Below are 10,964 nucleotides of genomic sequence, written 5' to 3' on the forward strand. Positions count from 1 at the left end.
CAGACTAGGGAGCAGATACTATTATTTGCTTCATTTTACAGATGGAGAAACTGAGGCACAGAGCAGTTTAGTAGCTTGTCCAAAGTTTGAGCATCAAAGCTGGAACTTGAGGTTTTTACAGTGTGCTTTTTTATCCTCATTACAAATGCATCCTTTTAGAAAGAACCTTTTCTTATCCTAAAGATAATACATATTACAAAATACAATAAAGTACAGAAAGGTCAAAACAAAGAAAAAACGACCACTAGTCCTAACATGCCCACATAAGCACTATTTCTTAGTGTATTTCCTTACAGAAAAAATAATTTCCCTCTTCATTCAATCAGAGGTACCAGTTGTATAGGTTAGGATCTGTGCTCGGTGCTGGGGATATTACAGTGAACAGCCATAGTTCCTGCCCTCAGAAGGCTTACAATCTAGTTCTTGTTCTTTGTTCCATTCATTGCCAACCTAGATGTGAATATCCAATGGGGCTTCTTCAAGAAGCAAAAGAGTAAATAAGTGGATAGTGCATGTCAGGTGGGCCCAAGGCCCCCAGCTGCCCAGTCCCACTTGGGCTTCCTCCCTAGAAACGAAATGAGGAGAGGATTGGACTCCTAGTGAAGGAGTTAAGATGCAGAAAGGGATAGGACTTGAGAGTACTATCAAACTCTCAATTCAAGTGGCCGAGGACCTCGGTCTCGGCCCTCTCGTCCTCAAGGAAAGGGGTCGGGAGTGGGCAAGTGGTACGTGGCATCCAGAAAGATGACGAGGGTCCACAGGAAGAGGCGGTCCACCACCATGGCCACAAACTGCCAGTCCTCCTTCAACTGGGGGTAGGAAGATTAAACTGTTCCTGGGCTCCAGACAACCAGGGAAGGCGGCCTCAAGGCCCTGTACCGCACCCAGGTCCTCATACCACAGCTTGGAGACAAGGGCGGGCCCGCAGAATAGCAGAGAGCGAAACTGCGGGCGACGGATGTGAGTAAAGAACAAGTGGGAAGCCAGGGGGCGGGACCAAGTGAGGCAAACTTCCAATCGGAAAAAAAATCGAGTTCTGGGGGCGGAGCCTAAGTTTGCCGGTGGAGCCAAGGCCACTCAGGCCTTGCCTTAGCCCACCCTCTTTGGAGTCACAGCTTCGTGGTCCTCCTGTTCCCGCAGCTGTTGAGCGGTGTAGCTGATTGAAGAAACGACCTCCCGTAGGTCGGGAGGCAGGCACACAGCCCGGCTTGGACCATCGATAAATGGCCGCAGGTCCGGGGCAGACAGTTCAGGCTGGAACGTGGAAGAGGCGAGTCTGTTTGGCCATGACCGGGGCACAAAGACGGCCTGCGTGGGTGCTCTAGGCCCCGCCCCAACTCCCTCCTCCAATGCCCATCCAGGTTTCAAAACGTGAGAGAGCCCTTCAGGTTCTCTTCAACAGCGGCGACCTCTCTAGCCTTCCGCAATTCCTCCTATTCCCTTACTCTTTAGTTCCCACCTCCCCGCAAAGTGGGTAACAGAAGGGGTACTACAACTCCCATGATGCTCAACCACGACATCCTCTGAGAGCTTAGGACGCCTGCCTCCGCACAGTCTTCTGGGAACTGTAGTTCTCCCTCTCCCTTCTACGTGGGCCATGGGGAGTAGATACTACCTGTTGGGTTTGGGGAAGAGAAAATCATGTGGTGGCTTGAGGATGAAATATTCATCTGTTCCCCGACCCCAGCCACTTCTTGGAGAATCCCTGAGAGGTATAGGAGGTGGCTCCGGTATCTGGTCTCTCTCAGGTTTGGGTCTCTTCAGATCCAGATACGGAGGGAGTTTGTGGATAAAGATCTGCAGAGTAGAAGAAGAGCCGTCTTGGAGGGGACTCTTATGCTTTCAGACCAGAAGGGAAGCCGCCAACCACCCCCACGGCACGTGCCCATTCCTGCGCATGCGTGCATGCATCCCACAGATGAAATGCAACTACACAGCCAAGAGTCCTTAAGGGGGTTAGGAGGCATCCTGACTGGAAAGAAAAGTTCTGAGGGCTTCCACCCTGATAGTACCTAACCCTGAGAATGCTTCCTTGGGACCCACGAAGGAGAGAAGTATTGATGAAGAGAGTCTGGGATCTACACAATGTTAATGATGGGAGGATAAAATTAATTGGGCAACATTTCAACACCCAAAGACCTTGGCACTTTGACACCCTACCAGGAGTTGTAGTTCTCCCTCAGGTCTGTGAAAGGGAAGGTTGAAAGTTGGTGGGAGTGAGGGGCGACACCTGGACAAAAAGCCAAATACTAGGATTGAGAGTTAACACAGGTTGGAGAGGAGATCTTCTTACCTGACGGACCCAAAGGGGCATTTGGTGGGTGTGGGGTGAGCGATGGTGCAGGTTGAGGACTACGATGTTAAGGACGACTGAGAAGGTGACGAGGACCGTGGTAAACATGAGGTATTTGATAATGACGGGGACAGACAGGGAGGTCTCAGGCACTTTGTCTGCCAGCAGCAGCAGGAACACAGTAAGGGTCAGCAGGGCAAAGATCGAGAGCCCCATCTGCTCTACTTGGGGGACAGAGCGGAAGGCGGAAGGATTAGGCTTTGCCAGAAAGCAATCTCCCTGGCATAATCAGTGACCGTGTTTCCAGCCCACTCAAGGACAGGCTTTTGGAAGGGCCAACTGCATGCAAATAACTCCTACATTTATACCTCCAACCTGGACTGATTCCCCTAAATTCCACACTTGTATCCACCTGCCTACTTAACCTCTCCATTTGGGTGTCCAATAGACATCTTGACCTTAACATGTCCAAAACTTAATTCCCTCACCACCGACTCCCCACACAGTCTTCCTCAGGTCATAAATGACAACTCGATCTTTCCTGTGGCTCAGGCCAAATCCCTTGGAGTCATTCTCAGCTCTCCTCTCTCTCATCCCATATCCAATCCATACCAAACCCTATTGGCTCTACCTTCAACATATATCCTGAAACTGATGACTTATCCCATCTACCACTACCATCCTGGTACAAGCCACCATTACCTCAGATCTGAGTTATTACAAAGGCCTCCTCTTTGCTTCATCCTTTGCCCCCCTGCTGACTGTTCTCAACAGAGCAGCCACATTGATCCCGTTAAAATGTAAATCAGATCAACCAAGAGCCCCAAACACAGCCCAGAATGGGGGAGGCAAGTTTGCATACATCTGGTCGTGACCCAAGAGACCAGATGAGGAAAACTGAAGCCTGGGCTCTTTCTCACAGTCTGGGGAAATCAGGCATTGGGTGTCCATCCCTACATCTTACCTCCTCCCCAGAGGGTGGCTTCTGAGCCACCCTAAAAAGAACTAAGTTCTCTGCGCTCTGGGGGAGCTTTAAGATGCTGGGCGTGGGTGACAGGGAAAGGAAAATTGCTCTAAACTCTAAAGCACTGCTCTCCAGTAGCATTTTTCATGATGATGGAAATGTTCTAAATCTGTGCCGTCCAATGCAGTAGCCACTAGCTCCATGTGGCTACTGAGCACTTAGAAGATCATGGCACTGAGGAAGAGAATTTCTTTTTTTTTCTGGCCAAGCCATGAAGCTTGCGGGGTCTGAATTCCCCGACCAGGGATTGAACCACCGCCACATCAGTGAAAGCGCCAAGTCCCAACAACTGGACTGCCAGGGAACAGAATTGGATGTCAGGGAAATTCTGTTCCCTGAGGAAGAGAATTTTTAACTTTTTAACTTAATTTTTAATAGAATTAATTTTCCTTAACTTTAAGTAATTTACATTCTAATAGGCCTTTGGCTAGTGGCTACTGTAATTGACAGTGCAGCTCTAGGGCCTTGGGGATAACGGATTTAGCTAGACAGCGATGGAGGGAAAGCAGGGATTGTTTAGGTCCTCATCAGGCCCTGTGGGATGGGGCTGGGTTGGATGTCCTCCAAAGTCCACAGAAGGCTTCTCTTGTCTCTTTATTCCTCATGCTTATCTGTCCCCTCTTTTTCTAAGTTTCTCATCACACACTGATATCCCCACTCCTTGATGGTCTCCGGTGAGTTGTTGGATGTTGGAAGCCATCCTGGAGCCATTGCACCATGACAAAGTCATGAAGCAACGGAAGGCGAAACTGCAAGGCAGCGCCGTGCCAGGAAGGTGGACTACAGCTCTGTTGTTATGTTTTATGATAATAAGTTTAAATATAGGGGCAATTTTGGGGGGATGTTGCTCCACGTGAAAGAAAAATTCCTCTAGGACTCCCCCTCCTGGAACTACCACAGAATGGGAAGTACCCACTAAAGACCCAGGGAAATGGGTAAAGAATTAAGAGCCTGGAACTAAAGGGATATTTTTATGAAAAACACCCTCTAGTATGGAGTTATGGCCATGGGCTGGAGTTCCTGATGACATAGGAAATTTATGGTTCTATTATAAAGGAAGATTAATTATAGAAAAGCAAATGCCTAGAGCAGAATTAGTTGCTCGGATAGGGAGAAAGCACTGTCTCAGTTGAAGGAAACAACGAGAAAGGGCATGCAGGGTACATTGTACATATTTTCGTGGAACCATTGTAAAAGGTTGCCCATGCAAGAAGAGAAATAGGAACAAGTAGCTTCAACTTTTACAACTAAAATAATCATATAACTGCTTGGCTTGGTTACTAAGAAATAACCTGTGATTAATGGGAACTTGGGAAATATTTTAATAGGACATCTAGAAACTAGGGGATATTTTTTTTAAAAAAAATCTTTATAGAACATTTTGAGGTTTGATTGTGCTAAGATTGTTTGGTCACATACCTGGTAATGTAATCAACTACAATATATAAACCTGTGACTGTAAACAATAAAGAAGAGAGAGAAACATGCAATGCTGATACTTTAAGAAGTGTAATAGATTTATTTCCTTCGCCGACGCTATCTATCCCTCGGGTTTCCCTTGACTCGCTGGAGCTGGACTCCGGCAGTTGGATGTGGCCCTATGAAGGCGCCTGGGAGACAGAGCTTCGCACTTGTCCCTGTCTGCTGTCTCTGGCGGGCGTCAAAGACCACACGCCCTAGAGAGAGCTTCGCACTTGTCCCTGTCTGCTGTCTCTGGCGGGCATCAAAGACCACATGCCCTAGCCAGGTGCCTGCTGGTTTTGGGAGGCGTAGACATCTGGTGATAGTTCTGGCAGCCTGGGGGGATGGTATCGGGTGGTACACCCAGGCTTGTCTGCCTGTTCGCTGCGAGGAGGTTAGCAGGTCATTGTAGGCCCCCTGAGCCTTGGCAGAGCAGGAGTTGTGACTGGGTGGGACAGAAGTCCATGGTATGTGCTGCCCTGCATCCTCCTTTCGAGGAACTGTCTCAGATATAAATGACTTTTGGGTCTGACGTGGGCCCAAAACTTGGACAGAGTCAGTTCCTAGAGGGTTCTTGTGGAGGCCAGGGTTTGGGATAAGGCCTGAGTTGTTATGGAGGCCTCGTCTCTTGGATAAGCCAGAGTCTGGAGTAAGGGCTGGACCCTTATGGGGGCCAGGATCTCGATTAATTCCTGAGTCCTCATGGAAGTTAGGGTCATGGGTATGTTCTGAGCTCCTGTAAATTCCAGCATCTTGGGTAAGGCCAGGATTCTTATGGAGGTCAGAATCTTGAGTAAGGCCTTGGCTCCTGCAGACTCCAGAAGCTTGGGACAGGCCTGGATTCTTGTAGTCTCCGGAGTCTCGGGTAAGGCTTGAGCCCTTATGGAGACGAGCGGTTTGCACAAGACCTGGGCTCTTATGGAGATCAGACTCCTGGCAAAGGACTGAGCTCTTGTTGACTGCAGAGTCTTGGGCATGGCATGGACTCTTCTGTGGCCAAGAATCTTGGGTAATGACTGGATTCTTCTGAAGGTCAGAGTCTTGGGAAAGGCTTGGATTCTTGCAGAAGTAAGGGTCTTCGGTAAGGCCTCGAAGTTCGTGGAGGCCTGGATCTTGAGCAAGGCCTGGGTTCTTGAGGAGGCCTGTGTCTCCGGTAAGGCCTGGGGTCCTTTGGAGGACAGAGCATTGGTTGAGACCTAGACTCTCATGAAGTTCTGGGGGTTGGGGCTGGTTTGGGGTTTGGGAAGTAGTGGATAACTGGGGAGGGATGGGGCCCTGGGGAGAGAGGACAGACTGAGGAGACTTGGAGGTTAAAGAAAGGTGGGGGTTTGTATTAAGGCGGAGGGCTTCTGGTGGTTGCTGTGTTGATGAAGGACAAAGGATCTGGGAAAACAAGAGGCAGAGAAAGAGTGCATGGTGGAGGCATGGTGCATGGTGAGCTCTGGGCACTGGTCGGAGAATGGAAGCAAGGTTGAGAAGGTGCAGCATCCTTGGAGTACACCAGGAATTTGGGGCAGACTGGAGTCTGGGGATCCGTGTTTCTCTTCTCAGACTGGCAAGGATGGGAGCTACAGTGAGTGAAGGTCTTGGACTGTACAAATTTGTCTTTGGCATGATTTGGGATCTTCCATTCCATAGTCCCCAACTCCACGTAACCCGGTATGGACACTGTGGAGGGCTTGGCACTGTCCCCACTACATTGCTTCAGTGTTTGCTCAGCTGTACCAGAGCTCACCAGACCATGCCCCTCTTGGGGCCTGGTTAGGGTACCCAAGTCATTTCTGGAGTACCCAGAGTTCTGAGGGGGACACACATGGAATAAGTTCTGCTTTATGCTGCGGGCATAGTAGACCACATGGCCAGAGGAGAGGCCTTGGTCGAAGGTAGACAAGGTAGAGAGAATAGAATCTAGGATGGGGGTATGGGTGGTGGAAGGGACTGGAGGGGTCGTCAGGGTCATGACCAGTGCTGGGACAGAGGTTGTGGCAGAGATCGGGACAGGGGCTGGTGTAGGGGCTAGGGCAGGAGTAGTAGCAGGGGCAGAAGTTGGGGGAGGGGCCAGAGTGTTGGCATGGGTATAGGTCAGATGAGCATGGGTCAGGGTGCAGAGAGAAGTGTGGCCCAGGAATAGGGCTGAGGCATATGAGGGGGCCTGGGCTTGGGCCTGGGCTGGGGTATGGGCTGAGGTATGCTCCGGGCCATGGACCTGGGCAGGGCTGTGCTCAGGGGTGAGGGCTGGTGAGGGGGTCTGGGCCTGGGGGGTAGTGTGCTCAGGGAGGTGGAGTGTGGAGCAAGTCTGGGCCTGAGGTGGGGCGTGCACAGAGGGGTGCTTGTAGGAGAAGGTCTGGGCCTTGGCAGGAGAATGTGCAGGGAGCTGAACTGGGGGGCAGGTCTGGGCCCGGGCTGAGTCATAGTCTGGGGTCTTAGTCTTGCTCTCTTGGGGCAGGCAGAGTGGAACCACGTCCACCTTGCTTATCCTGCGGAGCTTGGAAGATGTCTCTCACCTGGAGTTAAAAGTGGCTTGGGACTTTAAGGCTGTGAACGGAGGGGCCTCCCCAGCTCCCACTAACCCCTCCTTCCACAGTCCCCGTGGAGCCTCCGTGGAAGCCCGAGCCCGTCCACACTGCGGCGGCATCCAGCAGCACTTAGAAGCCGTCTCATCATCTGTTTCTGGTATCCAGGATTCAAGGTGGTTTGGGTGCCTGTGCAGGAAGCTCGGGCAATGGCGGAAGCAGGGAGAAACTCTTGAACACAGGTTCTTGGGATCCACGGAGCAGCGCGTGCGATGGCTGCCTCCACAGCTGGCTTGCTTGTCTGCCGGGAAAGGCGAGATGGGACAGGGCCTGGGTTCCTGAGGGGCTGAGAATCAAGGCAGGGATAGAAGAAAGGGGACAGGCCCACATCCCCTGAGCCCACACTGGCGCCCACTTACCTTTGGGGAAAATACGGTTGAAACCTGCCCGCAAGAATCTCTTCAGATGCATCCAGAGCTGAGGGAAGCAAGGGAGCGTGGAGTTCGGGATCAGGGTGAGCCCTGAAATCCAACCCTTGTCCGGCCACACTGCAGCAGCCATCCCATCTCAGCCCCTTCAAGACCCCAGGGCTCCCCCAACCACACTGCCCAGATCCTGCCCTCACCAGAGTCACCACGTTGATCCACACGTTGAGCAACATGATGCTGACCAGGATCAGAAGAATTGAGTCTCCTAGGACTTGGCATTTCCCGGTTGTGGTGCCAGAGCACGCCTCGGCTAGGTAATGGGTTTGCTCAGCCATGGCCGGGGGTCCCAGGAGTGCCTGGGTCCGCTGGCCTCCATATATGTATACTGGGAGACAGACTGGGTCATAATGGGGCAGGTGGTGGCGTCACAGTGAGGGAGGGGGACGAAAAGGAGGGCCAGGCGTGGCATTCCATGGTTCCCCGGGTGAGGTAAGCTGAGCCTGGACAGCCAAACAGGGCCCGGAGGCCAGCACACCTCCCCTCGAGCTGTCAAACATTCGCTCACCGCCCACTGACTCACTTGTTCAAATGTCACATTCCATCTCTTGGCCCCTCCTGAGACTAGAAAGACCTTGGCCTCAGAGCCCTGCGGAAGGCCTGGCTGGAGTCCAGAGCCTCAGCCTTCTTCATGCCCTTCACTGGCTGTGGAGCTGGACCTGCCCAGATGTGGAACCTCCCAGTTTGGAAGCAGCTTCTTGTTTGAGGCTCTTTGGGGACAGGGACAGCTGAGACACAGAGGAGGTGCCCAGAGACCAGTGGTGTGGAGACTGCAGCTGCACATCTACTTAGTGCATGGTATCGGACCAGGAGGGGCCTGCTGGCAGGACTGTGGCCACTAAACCAAGGGGACCCTCAGGCCCAGAAGGGGACACTGGCTTCTTATTGCAGGAAGCCAAAGGCAGGGACCCAAGCTGGCAGAAGGAGTGGCGCTTCCAAGCCACAGACCGCCAATGTTTTCTGGACCATGGCGCTCTTTATTCCTCTCTCCATGCCCTGCCGCTCCCCACCCGCCCCCATTAGCTGCTGGCCAGTTCATTTTCCCAGTCTGGCTTCCGTGCAGAGAGGGCCTCGAGGCCGAGGTGGAAGGTAGCAGCGAGTTGGCCCGCGCTTGGCTTCCTGCACTTGCCGCTTCAACTCCAGGCTGTCATACACCTGGTAGTTGGCATTTCCCCCTGGCTTCCGGCTGAGTGGCATGAAGGTGGGCGGGGGTGGAGGGTGTTCGGTAGCCTGGACGTCGGGCAGAGTCTGGGAGGGGCGGAGGAGCAGCGCTGAGCTGGGATCCGAGGCCCGCTGGTAGAGGCCTCGGCCAGCACCGTGAGGGAGGCGGAGGCGGCCAGAGGGTGCCGCACAGGCAGCATCTCTGCCCATTCGGCAGCCCAGCGCCGCACCTCGTGGGGATCCCGGGAGTAGTTCAAGTGTCCCGTGGAGTGGCGCGGGCTGTGGCTGGGCTGGCTGTGAGCACAGCTGTGGAGGCTCCGTCCGTGGGCCGGTGGGGAGTTGCGCTGCCAGGCTTCGGGCCGGTAGCCCTGAGGCACCAGAGCTGATGGAGGCTCAGAGCCCTCCGGACCACGCCGCCGCTGATCCCAGGAGTCATACGGGAGATGGCCCCGTGAGGGGTAAGTTCTGTGCCCCCCAGGGACCCACGAGCTGTTAGGGGGCAGCCGTCGGGTAAGTGGTGGAGACGAGGTCCACTGGTCAGCATCCACATTGCCCCAGATGCGGGATGGCGAGCAAGGGGCCCCGAAGGACTGCAGCCCTAGCTCAGACTTGGCCTCCACACGCTTGGGCATGCGGTGCAGCTCGGGCGACAGGTAGAGACAGGCTGGTGGCTGGATGGCCAGGATCCCACCCTGTCGACCCCAGAGGCCCACGTTGGAGGGCAGACCCATCTGCCGGTAGAGCCCTCCCCAGCGCCCCCACGGGTACTTGGGTTGTGGGAAGGAAAGTTGGGCCTCCTCCTCCAGGTAGGAGTCCGGGTCCTCCCAGTTCAAGGAGGGCATCGGAGGCAGCTGTGACGTCCCGTGGAGGCGATGCGGCCTACGGAAGCCTGAGCAGCTGGAGGGGAATTTTCTAAATTCTTGGGCCTCCCCTGGTGGCTTCAGGGGTGGCGGCTGCAGCTGCAGCTACGGTTGCGGAGATGGTGGTAGGAGGACGAGGAGTAGCAAGTGGACCGGGCCATTCTCACTTCCACAGGGTCCAGGGTGCAGTGCATGTGGATGTCTTGGGCCTTGGCTGGAGGATGTTTGGAGGAACTTTCACAAGCCTGTGAGATTTCATCTGTGGGAGGCGAGAGTCCGTGAGGGCAGGGCAACTGTCAGAAGATTTCAGGGTTGGGAACCTGGGAGCCTGGGTTTCTAGGGCCCTGGGAATGGCGAGGCGGGGTGCCCCTTAGCTGTCTTCGGTAGTTACTTTGCTGAATAATACAATACATGGTCTTGTCTAAGGCATTCTGGAGCCCATGCCATAGCTGGGGTGGGGTGGGGTGGGGTGGGGTGGGTGAAAATGAAGGCCAGGCTCTCTACCCTCACCACCACTCCCAGCCAAGACCGTTCCTGCAGACGGAGGTGCAGGCTGCAGCTGGTTCCCACCCTCAGCCATCTTCACCCCTACTGGTGATCCCCAACCATCGCTGACCATAGTTGCCATGCTGATCCCAATGCTGACAAGAATGACAATGCCCAGCAACAGGAGTAGGAAGTCCTCCGCATTCTGGGTACTTTGTTGGTATTGATGGCAGCACCCCAGGTTGTCATACCAGAGCTGGTGTTCCATGGTGGGCGGGTCCTAGGGCCGCCTGAGCCGTGGGACGCCCCACCCCCCCAACCCCACCGGCCCTGACCCACACTGCACTCATGCCAGGACCTGGGGACACCCACCAACAGGTGAGGGACCATGGTCATAATGAGGCACATTGCAGGGAGTCACAATGCGGAGTTGTCCAATCTTTCATCCACTCAGCTGGTCCTTTAGGTGGCCGTCTCTGCCCTCGGCTCCCACTACATGGAGCCTAGTCCCCAGAGTTCAGTCTGTCCTTCTGTCTCCATGGGGCCTTGCTTAACTTGATTTGCAAGCAGGGTTGCTACAGATGAGAGACAGTCTTCATAGTGACTGGATCATGCATATAGGATTTCCTCCATTTCATTGTTCAAGACATTAGGACCGCTTACGTAGCCTGTTGGGCTTCT

General features: G+C 53.8%; 2 protein-coding genes and 1 pseudogene across 2 annotated transcripts; all 3 read right to left on the minus strand.

The window, feature by feature from the left end:
• Positions 1–695: 695 nt before the first annotated feature.
• LOC132479199 (acetylcholine receptor subunit beta-like) lies at positions 696–2,887 on the minus strand. The gene is made up of 5 exons (XM_060082769.1): positions 2,782–2,887; positions 2,294–2,517; positions 1,616–1,797; positions 1,114–1,276; positions 696–809 (listed from the first exon to the last, which is right to left on the minus strand). The coding sequence occupies exons 1-5, from the start codon at positions 2,885–2,887 to the stop codon at positions 696–698; spliced, it is 789 nt and encodes a 262-aa protein (XP_059938752.1).
• Positions 2,888–4,853: 1,966 nt separating this feature from the next.
• On the minus strand, positions 4,854–8,054 carry LOC132479200 (uncharacterized protein SPEM3-like). Its single transcript, XM_060082770.1, is given in 6 exon segments — positions 4,854–6,091; positions 6,094–6,168; positions 6,171–7,255; positions 7,349–7,592; positions 7,711–7,768; positions 7,917–8,054. Coding segments are annotated over 6 exon segments (2,838 nt in total).
• Positions 8,055–8,093: 39 nt separating this feature from the next.
• Positions 8,094–10,660, minus strand: LOC132478621 (uncharacterized protein SPEM2-like; annotated as a pseudogene).
• Positions 10,661–10,964: the final 304 nt, after the last annotated feature.

This window comes from Mesoplodon densirostris, chromosome 18 (genome assembly GCF_025265405.1).
Source record: "Mesoplodon densirostris isolate mMesDen1 chromosome 18, mMesDen1 primary haplotype, whole genome shotgun sequence".
In the NCBI taxonomy this organism is placed as follows: domain Eukaryota; kingdom Metazoa; phylum Chordata; class Mammalia; order Artiodactyla; family Ziphiidae; genus Mesoplodon; species Mesoplodon densirostris.